Genomic DNA, 24,067 nt, shown 5'->3' with positions numbered 1-24,067 from the left:
TTGGCGCTGAGTATTGTGGGAAGGGGAAGGAAGTGTGCGGGTCATTCCGCTTCCTGTGTGCTTCACATCCCAGCATTCACTCTTTCCGGCAACGTTTGGCGCCATTGTGAGTGTCTTTCTGTTTTACTCTCTGTGTGAATCGCGATTTCTGTGGCAAATGGAGCCCGAGCTGCTGAGGACTGTGCTGATGAGTGTCGCCAGCACAACACGTTTGGCAGTCGAGCTATTCCTTCAGCTCCAAAGTGACAGTGACGATGATATCGATATCGATTCTCCTGCCGCGTGTGACACTAAAGTGCTTGTGGCATTCACGGAAATGCTCAGCACCGTTGAACGCCGCTTTTGGGCTCGGGAAACAAGCACTGACTGGTGGGATCACATCATCATGGAAGTCTGGGATGACGAGCAGTGGCTGCAGAACTTTCGTATGAGAAAAGCCACTTTCATGGGACTGTGTGCTGAGCTCGCCCCCACTCTGCGGCGCAAGGACACAAGATTGAGAGCTGCCCTGACGGTGGAAAAGTGGGTGGCTATTGCAATCTGGAAGCTGGCAACTCCAGACAGCTACCGGTCGGTCGGGAACCAGTTTGGAGTGGGAAAGTCGACCGTTGGAATCGTTTTGATGCAAGTTTGCAAGGCAATTAATCGCATCCTGCTAAGAAAGACCGTGACTCTGGGGAGCGTGCAGGACATTGTGGATGGCTTTGCATAAATGGGTTTCCCTAACGGGGGAGGGGCGATAGATGGGATGCATATTCCGATTCTGGCCCCCCCCACCTGGCATCAGAGTACGTTAATCGTAAGGGGTATTTCTCTATGGTTCTCCAGGCGCTTGTGGATCACCGCGGGCGTTTCATTGACATTTACACAGGCTGGCCTGGAAAGGTGCATGATGCACGCATCTTTCGGAACAATGGCCTGTTCAGGAAGATGCAGGCAGGGACTTTTTTCCCAGACAGGAAGATCACAGTAGGGGACGTCGAAATGCCCATTGTGATCCTTGGAGACCCCGCTTACCCGTTACTGCCTTGGCTCATGAAACCCTATACAGGGAAGCTTGACAGGAGCAAGGACCGGTTCAACTACAGGCTGAGCCGGTGCCGAATGACTGTGGAGTGTGCTTTTGGCCGTTTAAAAGCTCGCTGGAGATGTCTGTATGGGAAGCTAGACTTGGGGGAAAGCAGCATCCCCGCGGTTATATGCGCTTGCTGTACCCTCCATAATATTTGTGAAGGGAAGGGTGAAACATTCAGTCAGGCATGGACCACCGAGGTTCAAGTCCTGGAGGCTGAATATGCACAGCCAGAGAGCTAATAGAGAGGCCCAGCACAGGGCTACAAGGATTAGGGATGCCTTGAGGGAAGAATTTGAGGCTGAAAGCCAACAGTAATGTTTGCTGCCTTGCATGGGAGTGAATTGCACTGTTTACACTGTTATTCTATTATCCCTAAAATGATTTGCAGTGCCTCTTTCTTTACTGGGCTAAGGTATCTTTCACTATCTGCTATAATAAAGACTGTTTTCAAAGCCCAGAATTGTTTTATTGAAAAGAAAAAAACTTCCTTGACAGACAGACACACAACATTTCATGAACACAAGAGGGCAGGGGTGTGGGTTGGTGAACTGTACAGTCACAAGTTTGCATATGTCCTGTCTGGAGTGCTGTTTAATGAATCCTGCACTTCAGGGTGCATATACTGCATGGTGATGGGGGTTGAGTGCAGAGGGTAAGGGTGGTAGGTATCAGGGCTGGTTGGTGAACATACAGGTGTTGGAGGCAGCTGGTGGTGGTAAGAACCTGAATGCTGGGGAAAGGTGGTTTGAGCTGACATTGGGGCACAAGGCAAAAAGCTTTGGGACGGGGGGGGTGGGGGAGTAGCACGGTAGTGCTCTGCTTGCATGGCAACGAGTGACTCGATAGAGTCCGCTTGGCGCGACAGGATGCTTAGAAGCTGCTCTGTGCTTTTCCTTTTGGCCACTGCATTTCTCTGCCGGTTCCTGCTTTCCCTCTGGCGGATCTTGCTTTCCTTTTCTCTCCACTCCTTCAATTCTTTACTCTCTCTAGCAGAGTGATGAAGAACAGTTTTCAGCATGTCCTCTTTGCTCTTTCGGGGATTTTTTCTCAAATTGTGCAGCCTCTGTGCTGTGGAACATCTGCTCAGTCCAGTAGTCAAGGTCACTGTAGAAACCCAGAAATGACAACATTTAACAGGGGCAGCATTGTATTCACTATCTCCAGACATTAATAGTTACACTGAGGGAGTTCTCACTTTAGCATTCTTTTACCACACACATAACACAACAGAAGCCACGAAATGGTGAGTGAGGGGTGCTTATAGAGGGAGAAGTGGGGCTTGAGTGATAGAGGGGAGCTGGTTGCTTCGGGTAATCTGGAGTGATAGAGGGGTTGAGTGAAGATGCAGCTGCAGGGGTGATCTTCACTATCTCCCTATCTCTTCACTAAAGAGTCTCCCAACATTTTTCACAGGAGTTAATCCTGGAAGATGTCTCCCTGCTGCGAGTCACTAGGGAACAGCGGGAGGCTCTTTTACAGCAATGTGGATTCCGCCCTGGCCCCTATGCGGCTTGCCTGTGTTCAGAAATGGTCCCCCCACCCCTCGCGGCACAGTGGCACGGACGCGTCAGCGTGACTGGGACAAGGAACACAGTGGCTCTCCCTATAAACCTGCGAAGGCACATTGCCCACGCTCTGGCTGAAACTTTTGAGGAGATTACCGAGGCCGATTACCGCGACGTGATAGACCACATCAATGGGCTATTCCACATCTAGGCTGGCATGCATGCAGCCATAACCCCCTTCCTCTCCAGAAACATTTCCACCCAGAAAATAAAAGCCGCTTACCGGTAACCCGCTCCTCTGCTTGTCCTTCTGCAACTGCTGGCTGCTGCGATTGGGTACTTTCCTCCTGGCTTGAGAAGAGCTCCTGGCTGCATGCCTCCTGGAAATCTGGGGTGTCTTCCCCCATCCCAGTAGCTTCACTCGCGTTTTCCTCCCCCCCCCGCCGCCTCTGCCTCCGCCTCCGCCTCCTCCTCCTCCTGTCCCCCAGCCTGCTCAGAAGCATCCATCGTTGTCCTGGGATTGGCAGTGGGGTCACCCCCAAGTATCGCGTCCATCTCCCTGTAAAAACGGCAGGTCGTGGGGGCAGCTCCGGATCGGCGATTCCCCTCGCAGGCTTTGTAATAGGCACTCCACAGCTCTTTAACTTTCACCCTGCATTGTAGTGCGTCCCGATCATGGCCCCTATCCAGCATGGACCTTGATACCTGCTCAAAGATATCGTAATTCCTACGGCTGGAGCGCAGCTGGGACTGCACAGCTTCCTCCCCCCAAACACTAATGAGATCCTGCAATTCGCCAGTGCTCCATGCTGGGGCTCGTTTGCCGAGTGGAGGCATGGTCACCTGTAAAGATTAACTGATTGCACTCCACACACACCTGGCTGCAGCAAACAGGAAGGAGATTTTTAAAATTCCCGGGGCATTTAAAGGGCGGGTCACCTGAGGCAAGAGCAGTAGAGTGCAAACTGATGAGCAGAGTGGCTGAACAGGAATTCTGGGATAACTCCTTATTCCCTGGAGGACAATTAAAGCGCTGGTGAGTGTCCACACCTGCTGAGCAGCGCTGGATCACCAGCGCTGCACTCCTTATACCCCAACCGGGATGGGTTTTCAGCCAGCGCTGCAACCAGGGAGTTGCAGCGCTGGTTGTGCCCTGCAAGTGTGGACGGGGTGTAATTGCAGCGCTGGAAAGCCTCCACCAGTGCTGCAACTTGTAAGTGTAGCCAAGCCCTGAGTGTCCCACAATCTTAAATGCATTTTGTCTGAGACAATCCTATGAGGTAGAGGAAACAGTATCATCTCTGTTTTACAGATGTGGAACTGAAGCACAGATATATGAAGTGATTTACCTAAGATCATACAGGGAGTCTGTAAAAGAGTCAGTAATTTAACCCAGGTCTGTTGGGTCCCAACTCCAGTGCATTAAACACAAACCATTTTACCTCTCTGATAAGATTACACATTTGTAATAGAGGCCCATAGTGTTTGCAAGGCCCACAAGAAAAATTCAGAACTTTCAAAAAAAAACAACAAGGAGTTTGGTGGCACCGAAAGAATTCCAGTATAACTTTATAAGCTGGTCCAGTGAAAATTTTTCTTATCCATTCAAATCAATAGTGCTGTCACTTCACTTTACTCACTCTTGCTTGTTTTTTCCTCTCTTGTAAACCTCATACCTGTGTTATTGGTCAGTAAATGGCCATTGAGTGCTGGGTCATAAAGTTATAGGAGAAAAAGTTCATTGTTCTTAAAAAGAAAAATGTCTTTTTTTTTCTGGACAAATACCACATTTAAAAATCTGTTATAAATTATGTAGTATAGCTTTCCAGTCCGTTCATTAGTTCAGTTTTGCATGATCCTTGGGTTGTGGACCAGGCTGACGTCGTGTACAGAGTCGCCAAGCCATAGTGGGGTTTTTGTTTCACCTTCCCCACAGCAGGTTCATGGGGGTGAGGGCTTAGTGGGGGTGAGCATGGAATGAGAGCTAGGCTATGATGTTGCAACTCATTACGTAAGCATGGGGAAGATGCCCAGTGCAGGTATTCCATAGGGAAGGGATACAGTGATCAGATAAATGGTTGTGAAAAGGATTTAAAGAAGGTATCTGTTAAAAGAGCAGAAATGGGGGCCTCCTATGACTGGCATGGCAGGGAGCCAATCCCCCCCCAAGCCCACCTTAACCCTCATTTGAGGGTGGGGGATGGTAAGGTCCCAGCAGCAGGTTGGCTGGGGACCACGATGATCGAAGCCCCCCCAGGTAGATATTGAAATGGAGCTACTTGCACTGTACGTTTGTATCTGCCAGGTGCTCCCAGACAGTTAATAATAAAGTTGCAGTCTAAGTAAAACCACATCCAGTGTTTCCTGTCCTCCTTCCGGGAGGGAAACATTCCTTCCCAGCCCCTCCCTCAAGAAAACAGCTGCTGGTGCAGTGCCCACAGCAGAGCCTGAGCAAACCTGGTATTTTGCCACTTTCATGTGTGGGAGGGTGCGTGCTGTTCTGCTTAGTCTGAGTGAAAGAGAGGCTTCTCTCACCTGGCTTGCATCTGTATTATTTCTGTTCTCTTTTGGTCACCTGGTGGACGAGTCAGCATCCCCACACTGACCTGCTCTGCATCTGCAGCAGCATCAGTGTCTCTGTTCTTAAAGAGGTTTACTCCTCCCCCCGGCAGGCCTGACAGTAGCCCTCCACTTAAGGTCCCGGGCAGTCATTTTTGTATTGCAAACTACTTTCCCTGGCAAAAAAGTATCCTGTAGTTAAAGACAGTACCTACAATACGTATAGGAGGAAACACTGGAATTCATTTCAGATCTCTTGTATAGTTGACTGTTGAGTAATTGAAGCACAATCTTATTCAATCATAATACATATTAGTCATTTTTCTTTAAAAGAAAAAAATACTGAAAGGAGCTATTCCAATGTTAATAAATGTGCATGGATATGTCATCATTTGTGTGTGCATGAAATAAACAGCTTTTCCTCGCTACAATAGGTGGGAAGGGAGAAGCTATCTGGATAGAATGGCAATAGAAATGGAATAGTAGTGTTGCTAGAACATCTCAAAAGGTGTCTCTTAAATAATATATATTTTTTAATATTTAATTTTAGGAAAAGCCTCTGACCAAATCTCTGCAACGAGGAGAAGATCCCCAGTTTGATCAAGTAAGTGATATCTAACTCAAGGACATTTCTTTCTTGTTACTTCTGTTTATCATGACAAAATCTGGGCATTTGTAGGCTAGCCTAGTGTACAATAGTTTGCCAGGCAGGCAATTAAAGTCTCTCATTCTACTTGAGGCTGTAGAACTGAAAGTGCTCTGTCTAATCATCTGCCTTAGGAATTAGGAGTAATTTCCATTTCTTCCAAACTTAATATTATTTGTCACTACAAGTTTCTAATTTTTTTTCCGCACATTCAATATCTATGTATTATTTCCTGTGGATTTTTCTGATGTGATTCATGAGACGAACATCATATCTTCTGGGAACATTCCAAACTGATGGACTTCTGGTTCAATGTTAGAAATAAGATGAAAGAGTTATTTTGGGACTGTAGCCCCAAATTCCTATTTTATGCTGTTAGTAAATCAGAACACTTCCTAAAAGATTTGGATTTTGGAATCCTTGTCATTGCAGTCATTTTAATCAGTTTTTTTTATCAGTAGGGGCTGTGATCATGCATAATTTATGTACATGCTTAACTTTATGCAATGTGAGTGATCTCACAGACATTAAAGTTAAACATGTACATGAGACTTTTCAGGATTGGCCGGGGCCTATCATTGCAAAAATAAATACCCACTAGAGAAATGTTGTTAGTAGGAAGGAAGATAATTAACAGAAATAAAATTATTTACTTCCTCTAAAAGATTAACACATAAAATAGATCATTTGAGGAAAAATGGGCCTAGTGGGATGAACTGGTTAAAAATAAATAATTTCATGTATTAGATTTTGCTTTTTTGTTGTGTACTGCTTATATAAGAAAATAAATTCTACTGTCCTAAATAAATCATCATTGCTGAGATAAAGATCAGAAAAAATATGTAGTAATAAAAGATCTCAAGTGTATGTATACGCAGGATACCAGAACCCACAAAATTAATTCTTAGGATACATTTAGTGAATCTCCTTTTAAATTGATCTGGTTAACTTAAAAGTAATACTTATAAACAAACACATTTCTTTAATTATGTTACTGATTATACTTTAGATTATGCAAAATGAAAGAATTTAAAAAATGCAACTTGTCTGTGTCTATGCTCTTTATCTATTTTTGTTATTTTTTATTTTCTCAGTTTGCAAAATGAAAATCAGTTAATTCAATTTCATTTTTGTTTATAATCAGTTTCTCTGTAATTACTTTAGTGCAGCAGTGTTTGGTTGTAAACATTGCAGAGAAAATATCTGTTTTTTTAATGCAACTGTTTTGTGTTCATTATGGAGACAATTCTATAGGTCTTAAATGTTATTAAAGCATGATTTTCACAAAACTTTAATTATGGGCCTAATTTAAAAGGGAAGGCTTGAAGGTCTAGGCTCCAGCCTAAATCGCTTTCCTAACAAAATGAGGTAAAATTACTTAAAAGCCTATAGGTGCTTTTGAGTCCCAATACCAATTTTTTTGGTTCTACAATCTCAATTTCCTATTTTATGACTATTTTCTTGTTCCCCTTGCTATGAGACAAGAGACTCTCACAAACAGAAGAAATTAAGTTATAAGGAATTTAATAATGAAGGCACCAGTACATAAACTCTTAGGGCCAAATCCAGCAAAAACTTAAGCACATGCTTAACTTTATGCACTGTGAATACTTCTATTGACTTCATTAGGTAGTGTCATCAGCAGGTTTCACATGAGCCTAAGTATTATCTGCAGGCCTTAGGGTTAAGCAAATTGTGTTCCTTTATTAGGATAAATTAAAATTCTTATGCATCTCCTAGCTGTTGCTACAGTGACAGATAAAAGTTTGAACAGCACCTGTTAAGTCAAGGTTGATTAATGAGGACATACGGTGCTTACTAGAGTAAACCAGCCATGCATTTCCAAGTTGTAACAGGTGTTGAATCTGAAACTGGCGAAGGGGGGAGAAAGATAAAGACATAAACAAGCTTTGAAATACATAGCAGCTGTATACAATTCTAACTGCATATCTGTCCCTATATATATTATAGACAGAGCTGATAGCAAAGTCTGTAGTTAAGCATGCTTGACACTTCCTGTTACAAGACCCTGTTTTCAGTTGCTTAAAACTTTGACAACCTTAAAACTGTCCAGGCTGAAATTTTCCAGGCCAGCTGTCTGCCTCAGGCAGAATTGTTTGGGAAAGTTTCAGCCAAAATGGTATAGCCGTTTCTAAGAATGAGATTAGGAAGAAATACATTGTTTTGCCCATGTTAAAACATTCTTAAAACTCTTTTGCATAAAAATACTAGTGTCTCTGTGCTTTGGAGCAGGGACTCAGGTATCTCTCCTACCATCTTCATGAAAATCTGCCCAAATTTGGCCAAATTCTATAAGTCTTTAAGTATGTCTACGTTGCTGTCAGAGGTGTGACTGCAGCATGATTAGACATACTCCAAGATGGCTTTTATCTAGCCAATTCAAATAAGAATAGCAGTAAAGCTACAGCAGCATGGGCTGCCACTTGAGTATGTACTTCTATGTCTACACTGCAATTAAGCAACCGTGGCTGCCCATGTCAGCTGACTTGGGTTCACGGGGCTATAAAACTGCAAACTGTTCCTCCCCTGCAGCCACAGCTGATTGGTCCCTCCTTTGCAGCTGCAGCTGCTGGATCCTGCCCTCTCAGGTCCTGGCTCCCAGCCCTGGGGAGAGGGAAAGTCACGCAGGGAGGTGCTGGCAGATGGGCTGGTGATGCATCCTGGGCCTGCACTTGCCGCCCTGCCACCTTGACAGGGAGTGACACTGCCTCCACCTTGAGTGTAAGGCTGCAGGTACCCCCTCCAGTACTCCCCAGGTAACCCTCCAAGTACACACACACACCCCTCCAGCACCCGAATTATAGTCTCTCAGCTCCTCCATTCCCCTCCAGCAGTGTCCTCTTTTGGGGAACCTGAGATATGATAGCCCTAATATGTCAGAGGAATCGCTGTGCAGATCTAAAAAACAGAAGCCTGTTTCTTTTATGTTTTACACTTGTAATAAATGTAAATGAAGGAAACCATCAAAATAGAAGATAGAAACTAATATAAATAAGAGGCTAAACAATATGCTAATTAGGCTCAACAGCTGTCCATTGTTTATGACAACTTTGAGGTGGTGGATAATGTGGTGATAATCACCAGCAAAATCAGTATTCCCATTCCACAGTATGTCTGCAAGAGACAGTACATGAGTAATCACATCAGTATTATGATTGCATTCATCTTCCTGAACAGCTGCATTACCATAATTGACCCTCTTTGTTTTCCTTTTTTCCCTTTTGCTTCTTCAGTCTTACACAGCAGCCCTGTTCACTAGCGGAAGGGTGCACAATAGAGAAAGGATGAGGAGATTATGTTTATAGGACCTCAGGAGCTGGTGTGGGCCCTTAATCACAGATTTGGGTATAAAACAATGTGGAAAGAACCACTTCAGGAGACAAATTCAAGGGTCATAGGTTCAAAAATTAACACTAAAAATAAATGTTATTTTGTTTAAAATTTATCTTGGTGCCAAAGTAGCTATCAGCTCTCCAGAATGAAGGTAAAGTAGGTAAAATCAACCATCAATAAACTCACGATGCTGAGCTGGTTTTTGAACTGAGACCACAAACCTTAACTAACAGGTCTAATTTTATTCTTACCAGCTTTAAGAATTTCCCTTTATGTACATATTTCCAGAGACTTTTAAGTGCACATAAGAGAATACTGCTTAGAACTAAGATGCTAATAAAAGAAACCTACACTATCAGAAAGCCACTATTTGCTCTTCATATTGAATCTTGGTCCTTTTTTCATGAGGGAATTAGCTTTTTTTGAAAGTGTGGCCTTTGCAGAAAGAAGGTGATTTATGTGTCTCAAAGGTACTTATAGCCAGGGCCGCCTAAAGGATTCAGGGGGCCTGGGGTCCTCGGCGGTGGGGGGCCCCTGCTTCAGCAGTAATTCGGCGGCGGGGGGTCCTTCCGCTCCGGGACCCGCTGCCGAAGTGCCCCGAAGACCCGCGGCGGGGGGTCCCCGCCACCGAATTACCGCCGAGAGCCAGCTCTTCGGTGGCGGGTCCTGGGGTGGAAGGACCCCCCCCCGCCGCAGGTCTTCAGGGCACTTCGGTGGCGGGTCCCAGCAGAAGGACCCCCCGCTGCCGAATTACCGCCAAAAACCCGGAGCGGAAGACGCTCCGGGGGCCCAGGCCCCGCGAGAGTTTTCCGGGGCCCCCGGAGCGAGTGAAGGACCCCGCTCCAGGGGCCCCGAAAAACTCTTGTGGGGGCCCCTGCGGGGCCCAGGGCAAATTGCCCCACTTGCCTCCCCCCCCCCCCCCCCGGGCGGCCCTGCTAATAGCATGTAACTGCCTCGGATAAGAGCAAAATGCAGCACATCATCTTCTACTACAGTCTATATAATTTGAAGAAGGAATTTTTTTTAGTTTCTCTTCTTGTTTTTAAATATTAGGGGTGAAATCATGATCCCACTGAAGCCAATGGGGGTTTTGCCATTGACGCCAATGAATCAGGGTTTCATCCTAGGTCTTACTTTACTAAGGCCTGTTTTTCTTAGTTACATTTCCATTATAGACCTTTATTTTGGCCTATTTTCCCTACTCTAAAATGAGTGAAGTGCAAGAAACCTTTAACAAAGGAAAAGCATTCTTATATAACTATGAGTATCGGAAATGTATCTAAGGAGATAACATATGACTAAATTCTGCTCTCAGTCATACTGGTGTCAATGCAAAATGACTCCACTGACTTTTGAGTTATTTTGCATTTATACCAGCATGATTAAGAGCAGAATTTGTCCTACAGTATGCAAGACAAAACAATCGTTCCAACTCTGTATTATTAAAATGACAGTAAAATTCATATGTATGAAAACATGTTATAAGCAAAATGAAAAAAATAGAAGCTAAGTTCCAAAATATTAATGATATAATTGGAAATTGAGCTAGTAGTGAATATAACTGCTGTTAAATTTATCACTTTTATGGTAAAATAATATTTGAAATATAAAAATGCAGATTAATTCAGTCATTAATATACTATCAATACATTTTCTTTCATTTTCAGTTGGTTTGTATAATAAGACTTTTATGAAAAACTGTATAAGTTGTAGCAAACTGTCTAGAGCAAAGTTTCATTAAATTTATTTTTTCAAATTATGCCAAAATAAATATTAAGGAAGCATTTACATAAAGAACATTTAATGCTCTATGAACACAAGGTTTAAACAGCTCTGTGCTTGTATAGCTCTGAGATCCTTAAACTGTACAGTATGTCGTTCATTTATGATGGAATAACACGATCATGCAACAAGGACATATTTGTACATCTGTACACTCCCTTTCAGCAACAGCACAGACCTAGAATTCATCTCACCACTGGATTTGCTTCCCATAAATGAAGGAGTTGAGTAAGCAACATGCTGGCTAGACTTTCCTCCCTTCCTGTTCTCTGAGAACCAGGTCTTTGCAAATTCCACCCTTCCTTCCTGCCTTAAAAGAGCAATGACAGAAAGATTAAAAAAGCTATATTGACCTTTTATCCATACTAAAGACACTCACTCTAAATTTACCAGTGAAAGTATGGCCTGTGGGTATTTACAAAGAATTACTTTGACTTTTTATGGTGAGTAAAATCATTATAGTTGAGATTTGAAGAATAGCACTGACGCACACTGTGGGGAATGTGCAGTTACACCTAATTCAGCTACATAGAGCTGAATTTTATGATCTAAGATATTTCAGTGTCAATTATGTATTTTTCCTTATGGGCACGACAGTTAGCATGAAACGCACAATTTTCCAAAAAGTGTATTATCCTTTCAAAATGAAATATCTTTTCAAAATGAAATACCCACACATTGGTGTTAGCCTTCATAATTAACTATTAATAAATAACCTTCGAGTAGTGTCCCTATGGGTGCTCCACTTCAAGTGTGCATGCTCACCACACGCTTTTAATCAGAGATTTTCATTAGCAGTGTCCATTCCCTTCACATCTTTGTACCCTGCACTGAGGCTATCTAGCGCTGCCTGGGTGAACTACCCTCAGTTCCTTCTCAACTCTCTCAGTCTGAGACTAAGCTTTAGCATGTCTACCTGGCACATACTTTGGCTAAAAGGTTTTTCCTAGTTGGCCAAAGCAATGAAGTTGTGGAACTAGTGCAGTGGTCCCCAACCTTTTCTGGGTGTTGGGCACCAGACGACGAGCCACCAAGGACCGTGGCCAGCGGACAAGCATCCGCCGAAATGCCACCGAGACGCGGCAACGTCAAGAGGCATCGCCGCCGAAATGCCGCTGAAGTAGCGTCATCAAGAGGCGTTGCTGCTGAAATGCCGCCGAAATGCCGCCAAAAATCAGCATTTCAGTGGCGGTGCCTCTTGGTGAGCATTTCGGCGGCGATGCCTCTTGATGACACTGCTTTTCGGCGGCGTTTCAGCGGATGCTTGTCCGCCGGCCAGTACGCAGGCGCACATAGATGCCCTGGCGGGCGCTATTGCACCCACAACCACCGCGTTGGGGACCACTGAACTAGTGCATAAACCATTGCATAAACATTTCAGCAATATACCTCCCTGGCATTCAAAACATCATGGTTGATGCTTTCACCAGACACTTCTTCCGGGACTACAAATGGGAGTTGGACTCTAGAATATTCAACAGCATGTTTCAAACTTGCGGATTTCAAGAAGTGGAGTTCTTTGCCACCTCCATGAATAGAAAGTGTTGTCTGTTCTGTTGAAAAGGGGATCTAGACTGCCATTCTCTGGGGGATGCCTTCCTTTTATCTGGAATGAAAGGACTGTTCTATGCATTTCCCCCAATGCCTCTGATATTGAGGGTAATGGACAAAATCAGATGGGACAAAGCCAGGGTTATTCTAATCATCCCAACGAGGCCAAGACTGGCTGGTGTCCTTACCTGTTTCACCTGTCCCTCTGTCCAGCAATCAAGTTTCCAGTCATCCCTCATCTCTTCTTCCAGGATGCCAGTTGATGTTTCATCCCAACCTAGGCATTCTCCATTTTAAGGCATAGCTCCTCAATGGTTCACATAGCTAGAGTCTGCCTGTTCTGCAGAGGTACAACTGGTGTTATTAAACAGTAGGAAAGAATCTACCTGAAATACTTACCTTCAATAGTGGAAAAGATTTATCCATTGTGGTGAGCTTCACGACTTGCACCCAAATCTTCCTCACTCTGAGTTATCCTGGATTACATGATGCAACTGAAGAAAACAAGATTATCAAACAACTCAGTCAAGATTCACATGGCTGCCATAACAGCCTTTCCTTCCCCAGTTGAAGGGTTCTCAGTGTTTGCTCACTCAACAACTCTAAGGTTTATCAAAGGATTGGGGAACCTTTTCCCTCAAGGGAAAGACCTCACTCCAGCTTGGGATCTTGGTCTAATTTTCAGATGTCTCACAATACCTCCTACTGAACCAATGGCTACCTGCTCTTTACTGAACTTGTCTATGAAGAGGGCCTTTTTGGTAGCCATTACATTGGCCCAAAGAGTCAGAGAAATTGGGGCCTTAATGGTAGACTCTCTTCAAGGACAAGATTTCCGTATGTCCACCTCCTAAATTCCTACCTAAGATGTCATCCAAGTTTCATTTTAATCAGTCCATTCATTTGCCATGTTTTCCCCCCAAAACCACATCATTCCAAACAGGAGGCTTCCTTCCATACCTTAGATGTCAGAAGAGTGTTGGCCTTCTATCTAGATAGGACCAAACTACTCTGGAGGTCTCCTGTTTGTTTCCATTGCAGAAAGATCTAAAGGATCCACAGTCTCCACCCAGAGTCTATGAAGGTGGATAGCTGAATGTGTTATTGCATGTTATGATGTGGCCAGCATTCAAACTCCTTCTAAGGTGTTAGTGCACTCTACAACATCACAATCAACATCTATGGCATTACTTAAAGACGTTCCAGTATCTGAGATCTGCAGAGCCACTACACCATCTTCAGTACATACCTTCTCCAAGCAGTATGTCTTGGTCCAGGCCTCTAGATCCAATACATCAGCTGGCCATGCGCTACTGTCTTCAGTACTGGACCCGATTATGAAGATGCCTCCTCCCTGCAGGGATACTGCTTGGGAGGCATCTGATGTGAAGCACCCATAAGGACACTACTAGAAGAAGTTGTTATTCACCCTGTGCAGTAACTGTAGTTCTTTGACATCTGTGTCCCTAGGGGTGCTACATTACCTCCCCTCATTCCCCTGTGCTTCTGAGTTTCCTCTGTGGGACTTGGGACTGAGAACAGTTCACTCACACAGCCCTATGGAGCCTTGGTGCAAGGCAGGAGGACATGAAGGATACATGCGCAGTCTGAATGGGTACTGCTAACGAAAATCTCTGATTGAAAGTACCTGGGGCACATGGGCACTTGAAGTGTAGCACTCATAGGGACACACATCTCAAAGAACTACAGTTAGTGCACAGGGTGAGTAACCTCTCCTTTTCTTGCAGTACATACAATATCTGAGATCTAAACCCTTGTTTATTTAAAAGTAAATGAAAAAAATGTACTGAATTATTCATGTTTTTTTATACATCAGGCAGTAAAGTGGCTCTGAAAATGCCCATCAATGGAAGCTCCATGAGGTCTTTGTGAGATTGACAAGTACAAATTTAAAAAGGTGTGGCTTCTGTAAAAGGCTGCATTAGTTTCCCTCATCTTCCACGACTTCTCCATGCTGCATGCACACCACAATCTGGTAGCTCTTCTCCTGATAGCCTCAGACACTAATTTGGCAGTGGTGAATGTGATTGTAAAAAAGACTGGCAAGAACATACATAAGAGTCCCCAACTTCTGAGTAAGCAAGCTGTTACTACTATTTATTTGGCAGCTGTCTCAGTCATCCCAGAAGACTTTTAACAATATGTGCTGCTCGTATGATAATAATTATTAAACAACCATATACCAGGGAACTTGAGCTTTCCAATGTAGGGTGGATAATTTCCAGAGAGACACCCTATGTAGGAGTACACTGGGTAATATTAAACATACATATGTAATGGGAGAGAGCTCTCAATCACTTTTAAAAACTAAAGATAAATTCCTCAAGAAATTTGCTGAAGTCTAGACTAGAGCAAAGTTGAGCCAACTGCTTCAAATAAGCTCAGCCTTGCTCCTGAACCTTCACCAAAGCTTGAAACAAAATTGACTCAACCATTTTAGGAGTTTTTTGTTAATGTAGTTGACTTTTTCCATGTTTGCATTCCTCTGGGCTTCCATATTTTGGCTGGGACCAGGAGCGGAAGTGCTTCACCCCCTTCACATAACACAAGAACTTGGGATCATCCTGTGAAATGAATAAGCAGCAGGAGTAAACAAAAGGAAGTACTCCTTTACACAATGCATAGTCAATATGTGGAACCCATGGGATGTTGTGAAGGCCAAAAGTAAACTGGGTTAAAAAACGTAAATAACTTCACAGAAGATAGGTCCATCAATAGCTACTAGCCAAGATGGCCAGGGATGCAACTTCATGCTCTGGGTGTTCCTAAACTTCCAGCTGCCAGAAGCTGGGACTGGATGACAGGGGTATGGATCATTCAAAACTGCCCTGTTCTGTTCATTCCCTCTGAAGCATCTGGCGTTAGCCACTTCAGAAGACAAGATACTGGATGAGTTGGACCATTGGTTTGACCCAGTATGGTCGTTCTTATGCTGAAATCTGCGAGAGTTCTCATGAGATTTCCAGCCCGATGCTGCAGAACCAATAGGTCTAGATAACTCCGTTAAGCTTTGGACAGATACCAAAATTTTTGAATTTGTTTGGAATGGAACTTTTTGCGGCTTTCCCATTGCTTGTCATGAACTTTAAGTAACTCCTGGTGGTGAACCTTTTGTGCAAACTTGAAGTGAATAATATAAATCTGTTGAATCAGAGTTAGTAGTAAATGGGAGAAAGAAACTTCATTTGGAAAAGTATTTTGCCTTTTAGGGTTTAGCTTGGTTCTGCAGGAAATCGTAAATAAAGAGCTCTGCAACTGATACTTCTTGATTCAGTTGGCAGAGTGGCTTTGGGTGCTCATTTATGTGGCATTATGACCTGGTGCCAACCTAAGCAGTGCAGAAGTCTATGTAAAAGTATATAGTGAAAATATGAACTTGTTTTTTTTAAACTAGCTTTTCACTAAAAATACAAAAAAAAAGAGGGAGAGAAAAAAGAAAAGCAAGACATCAACAGTACCACTAATCTATCTCATGATCTTATATTTGTAACTGTCTCACTTCCCATGCACCCAAAATTTCCTTATCTTCCAGATCCCTCATAAAAGGACACCTCTTCCACAAAGCTTTCTTATGGTGACATGCTCATTAATGGTGTGTCTGCCCTTTTTCATATTTGGCCTCTTTCTGTGTATTGTATTCAGATGGATGATGTGTAAACTCTTTGAGGAAGGGACCTTGTCTTTTTACAGGTCCTTTAAAGTGTCATGTACATTTATAGTGCTATATTAATTAATAATAAACATTAATGGCAGCTATACTAGAAAAGGACGTGTTATAAACAACTGAGGTGAAAAACACGTTTCTCTCTGGAATGCATAGAAAACATAATTTAATTTTGCTTCTTCTCTGCTATATACATTTCCCAATCTAGGTATTTTATTGTTATGAAGCATCACATCTTGTTACAGTATGTTTGATATGACAATTGAAAGCCACTGAAAGTGTCAGGGGTAGGGACTCATTGACTTTTTATTTAATTCAATGCAAAGTTGAATATGTTCATGCAAGTTCATATTTTTAAATTGAGAACAATGTTTCCATGTTCCTACACCTTCCCCTTTAAAAAATTGAATCAAAATGTATAATGGGTGCTCTGCAAATGGGATCTCTGCATGAGTTTTATACTCTGCCCCAACCTGTGTTGTTTTAATTATTATTTATGACTAATAAAAATTGGTGTGACATTCTGCAGAAATAACTTTTTCAAGCTTTAGAAAGTAAGATAAAATTGTCTAAGCTGTAATTTGATAGCATCCTGAATTGATAGTGATTAGCATTTTGAGTTGACAATATTATTTATATCCTTTACATGCTTATCTGAATGCTTATGCTTCAGGGCTTTAGTATAATTTAATGCGAACTACTGTAATATTTTATCATTGAACGCTCCTGAGGCTACACCAAATTACAATGTCTTCATACCAACTTCCAGTTATTGGTTTCATGTATCAAATCATAAAATGTGTTGAAACAGCTGGACTGATATATGTATTCTTTTCTAGAAAAAATAATACATTTGTAGAAATGTACTATTTCTACACAGGAAATAGGTGTAATTTTTTTCTTTAACATGATTCAATTCTAGCCCATAAGTTCTAGTCCAGGTATCGGTAGCCTTTGGCACGTGGTTCGCCAGGGTAAGCACCCTGGCGGGCCGGGCCAGTTTGTTTACCTGCCGTGTCCGCAGGTTCGGCCGATTGCGGCTTCCACTGGCCCCGGTTCGCTGCTCCAGGCCAATGGGGGCTGCGGGAAGCGGCGCAAGCCAAGGGATGTGCTGGCCGCTGCTTCCCACAGCCCCTGTTGGCCTGAAGCAGCGAACCGCGGCCAGTGGGAGCCGCGATCGGCCGAACCTGCAGACATGGCAGGTAAACAAACCGGCCTGGCCTGACAGGGTGCTTACCCTGGTGAGCCGCGTGCCAAAGGTTGCCGATCCTTGTTCTAGTCCATGATGTCTGAATACAATTGAAAATAGTAATAATACTTAGCATATTTCATCCTGAAAACATTTCACAAACTTTAAGCCTCATAAGATGACTGTGAGGTTAAGTAATCTACTGTTTTATAATGAAATACATCAAAATTTAGGTTAAATTGCATTTCTGAATGAGTTGTGTCATTCCATAAAGGCTGCTATAAATAAATTTACTGCAATTTGGGAGCAATGTTGTTAGGTTGGGTGTTAGACTAGGGAATTTGACCTCCTTTGGTCTATTCCTGACTTAGTCACTGACACTCAATGGGCTTGATCTTGCAAGGCTTTGAACTGTCAGGATTTGATCTAGCAAAGCACTTAACTAGACACTTAACTTAAGCATGTGGATATCCTAATGGAGTTAATGACACTACTCACACATTTTAAGGTAAGCACATGCTTCACTTCTTTTTTGGTCCAGGGCCAGAGTGCTCATCACTTTGCAAGTCCTCTGACAAATCACGTCTAGGTTCAGCAATTCATGCATCTGTAAAATGGACATATTTCCTTACCTTGGAAGATGCTCAGACACTGTGGTGGGGAGCGTGGTATAAAAATTTAGACCTAGTCTACACCACAAACTTAGAGCAACTCCAGACGCCTTATGTTGACCTAATAATATATGCGTCTGCACTACTGCCAACCTAACTCGCCTGTTACATCAACTTAATTACTCCACCTCCACAAGAGGTGCATCACTTAATTCCATGTTGGTGGGTCGACAGAGAGGCAGTGTAGATGCAGTGTTTTGTAAGTCAACTGAATTGGCCTCCATGAGTGTCCCACAGTGGTCCATCTTCCGTGGTGATCATTTTCAACTCCTCTGCCCGGCAGCCAGGTATACGGAAACAGCTCCTCCCCTCTTAAAGATTCTTTCCAAGTTGTTGCAAGATGTAATTAATGTTTTTAATGCACTTTGATATTAGATGAAAGGCACTATAGAAGTGCAAACCATTTTACAGTTCTGTTTGTGTGTGCGTGGATAAAGAATATTAAGGTGCATTGCTGGTGGTAAAAATAAAAAATTCAAATGGAGATAAAAACAAGAGCGAGTTTAACCTCTAAGTATGAACTTACAGCACTCTTTGAAGGAGAAGATAAAGCTTGAATACTATCTGAATTATTATGTTTTCCCCCATAGGTAATAAGCTCAATGAGCTCCCTTTCAGAGTATTGCCTGCCCTCTATTCTGCGCACTCTTTTTGATTGGTATAAAAGGCAAAATGGCATAGAAGATGAATCTCATGAATACAGACCAAGAACAAGCACTAAATCCAAAAGGTACACTCTTGAATAAACATAATCCGGATTCAAAGATGTAATGTATTACGTTTAAGTGTTCAGCTTCTGTTCTACTTTTTATTTAAGTGGCTTTTCAGGCATTGAAATTTTGGAAAACAGGAATTTCAGGAAAATTCTCGTATTGGGTGACATTTCTGAATTGCAGGAAATCAATTTTTTGTATATCAATTTGAATAATCACTTTTTAGCTGAATAAGCAAAACAAATGTCTAAATATTTAAAGGGCACTCTCAAGATTCTTGGGCTCTAAATACTACCTACCTGTATTATAACATACTATCATTTTATTCTTCACATCAAGTTTATAGGAGTCCACCCCCAGACCACCTGAAGGAGTGCAATATTCTTACAATTAAAATTATGCTCCTGGATGATCCCATATCAACCAGAGTATTGGTCCTCACCACCATTTTGAATTTTGTGAATGCTATTTAGATAGTGCTTTTCATCTATTGTGTCCGTCTGTTTTACTTTTGTGAGAAGGTACTGTACTGACAATAATCTCCAGGCACATCAGAGAGCAGGATTGTTATAGATTTAGTAAGCTACTTGTTCACAATAATAGAACAGATGGTCTAAGTAACAGTAAAAAACACAATAGGTTGCATACTTGCTTTCTCATATCCATATACCAAAACACTGCAAATAGCTCACTTGAAGAGCTCTAGCACAGTGGTCCTCAACTTTTCCAGACTACTGTACCCCTCTCAGGAGTCTGATTTGTCTTGAGTACCCCAAGTTTCACCTCACTTAAAAACTACTTGCTTACAAAATCAGATATAAAAATTCAGAAGTGTCACAGCACGCTATTACTGAAAAATTGCTTATAAAATATATCAATTGGAATATAAAAATTGTACTTACATTTCAGTGTATAGTATATAGAGTGGAAAAGCAATTAATTGTATGAAATGTTAGTTTGTACTGACTTCACTAGTGCTTTTTATGTAGCCTGTTGTAAAACTAGGCAAATACCTAGATGAATTGATGTACCCCCTGGAAGACCTCTGTGTACCTCCAGGGGTATGCATAACCCTGGTTGAGAACCACTGCTCTAGCAAATATTAACCTGATCCCAAATAAGTAATATATGATGTGTTAATGTTCTATTGTAACTTTGCCTTAATGAAGTTTCAAAACAAAACAAAACAAACCCAATAATGCTACCTAAACCTCATATGATGTAATTGATTCTTGTGTTTTAGGGAACTAGATAATTGCCTGTATCTGAGGTCTGCTCTTAGAAGAGATTTTTTTAGAGAGAGGTTTTAGTACAATTTTATTCTTAGAAAACTAAAACTGCTTGAAAAGTGGCCAATAGTTATTGAAGTCAGTTGGAGCTGTGGGTCCTGCTAGAACTTCAGTTGTTCAATAAGGATATAAGATTAGCATTTCATTTCATAGATTGTTATGAAAAATACACTGGATTTTCTCAGATTATTGTAGACTAGCAAATCAGATCGCATAGCCTTTATATTCATCCTGATCAATGAAAGCACTAAGCACATGGTTAATTTTAAGCACAGGTAGCCTAGTAGAAGTCAGTGGGATTATTCATATACATGAGAACTGTGCTGACCTTTACTGTTGTCTCAGAAAAATACCCTACTTAAATCAGTGTGAGTTTTGACTGAGAAAGGATACAGGACTGGACTTTTGGGGATTGATAGCCATACACTTAAAAGTTCAATTTTTCTCATTACAGCTTTTCAATATACTTTAAAACTGAGCAAACACTTATTTAGATTGGAAGCTACTCAGAGCAGGACCATTTCTTGTACATGTTTTATATAACATCCAGCATGCAGTTAGCATTAATAAATAATGAAAGTAGAAAGCTAAGGAAGATATAGAAAGAGGATGCTGGCTTCTTGTGGATTCTCAACCAGTTTAAGGCATAGAAAAGACAGATAATGTCTTGTTTATTATCCAATCAGATGTTGAAACAGTCAATCTCAAATAAGCGTGCTAACTTGGACTCTTTGCTAACTTCTTAGTTGTCCAAAAATTCAGTTTCATGTTATATTAAACCTACTTTTTACCCTATTGTGCTAACAGTTAACTGCACATGGGTGAATTAACTGGTATATAATAGCTGTCACATAAATGAAAGTTGAAAAAGACACCATTAATCTTTCCATATGTTCGAAATATCTCTTCACCCCACATCATACCACATCAAACCACTCAAAAACAAATGTGGTGTTTTTAATTATGTTTTAATTTTAATTATACTTTACAATATCCTTTAAATCCTTTTAATTGTCCTTTAAAAAGTGGAAGTTAAATTAAGAAAAATAGAAAGGAGCATAGACTCTGGCAAGTGAAGTGTAAAAATATAATTAGGAAGGCCAAAAAAGAATTTGAAGAACAGCAAGCCAAAGACTCGAAAAGTAACACCAATTTTTTTTTAAGTAAATCAGAAGCAGGAGGCCTACTAAACAACTAGTGGATCCATTGGATAATCGAGATGCTAAAGGAGCACTCAAGGAAGATAATGCCATTGTGCAGAAACTAAATGAATTCGTTGCATCAGTGTTCACAGCTGAGGATGTGAGGGAGATTCCCAAACCTGAGCCATGCTTTTTAGTTGACAAATCTGAGGAACTGTCCCAGATTGAGGTGTCATTAGAGGAGGTTTTGGAACAAATTGATAAATTAAACAGTAATAAGTCACCAGGACCAGATGGTATTCACCCAAGAGTTCTGAAGGAACTCAAATGTGAAATTGCAGAACTACTAACTATGGTATGTAACCTATCATTTAAATCAGCTTCTGTACCTGATGACTGGAGGATAGCTAATGTGATGTCAATTTTTACAAAAGGCTCCAGAGGTGATCCCGGCAATTACAGGCCAATAAGCCTAACTTCAGTACCAGGCAAATTGGTTGAAACTATAGTAAAGAACAGAATTATCAGACACATAGATGAACACGATTTGTTGGGGAAGAGTCAACGTGGTTTTTGTAAAGGGAAATCATGCCTCACCAATCTACTAGAATTCTTTTGAGGATGTCAACAAGCATGGGGACAAGGGTGATCCAGTGGATATAGTGTATTTAGATTTTCAGAAAGCCTTTGACAAACACTCTTAAGCAAAGTAAGCTGTCATGAGATAAGAGGGAAGGTCCTGTCATGGATCCATGGGTGGCGGTGAACCACCGGCTGGGGGAGGCTTGCCCCCAGACAGCCCCGCCCCTCACCTGAGGACTCAGCCCCTTTCTCCTGCTGGACCACCCCCCCCACGGCCACCAACCCTTCCCCCGACACAGCCCCAGGCAGGCAGCGCGCAGCCCCAGCACCTGAGAACAGGGCGTGCGGCCCCCGAACACAGAGCTGGTGGGCGGTGTGCAGCCCCCTGGCTCTGAGCAAAGGGCGGGCAGCCCCAGTGCCTCCAGCCCCTTCTCCCCACCACAGTGCTAGGCCGCGTGGCCCCAGTGCCTGGGGCCCCCTAGTGTCCTGGCCCCCCAACCCTAGCCTCAGCACACTGCTTCCCTGAAGAGGAGCAGGCAGCAGCCTGCCTGGGCTGGGGCCAAACTGGGAAGGGCAAGCAGGGCTTCGGGGAAGAGCACGGGCGGGGCCACGCCAGGTTGTTTGGGAAGGCACAGCCTCCCCCAGCCTATGCGACACACCGCCCATGCATGAATCAGTAACTGGTTGATGAAAGATAGGAAACAAAGGGTAGGATTAAATGGTCAGTTTTCAGAAAGGAGAGAGGATTACTTGTTCGGTTCATTCCCTCTGAAGCACCTGGCATTGGCCATTGTCGGAAGACAGGATACTGGGCTAGATGGACCATTGGTCTGACCCCGTAGGGACATTCTTATGTTCTTATGTATTTATTTATGAAAAATCCTGCAAGGTCACCTCTGTAACTACAGGGCATTTAGATATTCATGTCTGGCTACTAGGCCAGCATGAAGATTTTCTATTCTTGGGAACTTGATTACAATTGAAGCAAAAATCAGTAGTGATTATAAAATATAATGTGTTGCTGTTGATACTACTAGGCTTTTTTCTTTTCTTGTTTTTTAAGTTCTAATGCGATCTGACTGGAATATGAAAAAGATACTGAATTTCACCAGGCCAAACAAATCTTTTCTGAAAATAATCTTTAAACATTGCCTGAGGCTCTTGCGAGTCTCATTTTCTTGTCACTGACTAAAAATTATTCATGAACATTATGTATATATACTTTCGATGCCCAAATTTTTAGTACAGAACATTAGTCAGTATGACACAGTAAACTATCATTCACCCCTAATTAAATGCAGAAGGCAAATTTTCCATAATTGAGTGTGTAAAGTTAGCCAATTAAATACATATCTGTTCAATGGTCTTTGACTTCAGCAGGATTTATTAGTACTCAGACCTCTGAAATCCAGGCCTATGATTTAGGTGTCTAACTATGGATTTAGGTGCCTGACTTTAGGTACCCATGTTTAAAAAATGTATCTCAATGGGAGCTGCTGGGTGTCAAGCAAGCATCTAAATCTGGATTTGGGAATTTAACTTCAGGCTCCTATTTTTGAAAATTTTGACCTAAAATAATTTTTGACTAATACAACATTCTGGTACTGTTTCCACCTTCAAAACCATCGATAATTTAATAAACAGTGACCTTGAGAGTGAGATCGAAATACAAAATCCACTCTCTAGATTTCAGTTCAGCATTACTCAATTAGAGCATAAAAAGAGAAAATGGAGTACCTGAGAGTTGAGGGAGAAAGCGCCAACATGGGTCTCTGGAGCTGGAAACAGAGAGAGGAAGTGAAGGGAGGGCATGTCGACTTCTGAAAATAGATGAATGTGACAGGTCTGTACTTGTGCTATTTATTCTAGATTTTAAGAGACTGTCACTGTACTGCCTTTCATTTTTTAATTTAGGATTACAGTTTGAAAAACTGGAACTAAAACCCAATTTATGATTATTTGTATACTTATAATTTATGCAGACCTATTATATAAAATAAGACACATGTCTCACTACTGTTTTATTTCTTGTTTTGATTTTGCAGTGATGAACAGCAGCGAGACTATCTAATGGAAAGAAGAGATTTAGCCATTGATTTTATTTTTTCTTTAGTATTAATAGAAGTTTTGAAACAGGTATGGGATCCTTAAAATAAATGATTCTTTAAGAAGTAAATGATTGTGAAGTTGTACAGTATTTCATCTCTCAGGCTAATTTTCAAATTATTATTAATTTATATGTATAACATAAATAGTCTAGCATAAAAATGGTTTCTAAACCAACTGTTTGTTTATTCTGTCCTCTCTTTCCACATATGGGAAAC

At 42.0% G+C, this 24,067-nt stretch overlaps 1 protein-coding gene across 1 annotated transcript in view; it reads left to right on the top strand.

Annotated features, from left to right (window-relative positions):
• The window catches only part of FRY (FRY microtubule binding protein), a 398,333-nt gene that overhangs the window by 173,800 nt on the left and 200,466 nt on the right, over positions 1–24,067 (top strand). The window contains exons 7-9 of the mRNA XM_045016361.1: positions 5,690–5,743; positions 18,608–18,747; positions 23,789–23,879. Coding sequence (XP_044872296.1) covers positions 5,690–5,743; positions 18,608–18,747; positions 23,789–23,879 — 285 coding nt within the window. The remainder of the gene's footprint in view (positions 1–5,689; positions 5,744–18,607; positions 18,748–23,788; positions 23,880–24,067) is intronic.

The sequence above is a fragment of the Mauremys mutica genome, chromosome 1 (genome assembly GCF_020497125.1).
Source record: "Mauremys mutica isolate MM-2020 ecotype Southern chromosome 1, ASM2049712v1, whole genome shotgun sequence".
NCBI classification, from domain to species: domain Eukaryota; kingdom Metazoa; phylum Chordata; order Testudines; family Geoemydidae; genus Mauremys; species Mauremys mutica.
The sequence above is the reverse complement of the archived record's forward strand: the minus strand, read 5'-3'. Positions and strand labels throughout refer to the sequence as shown.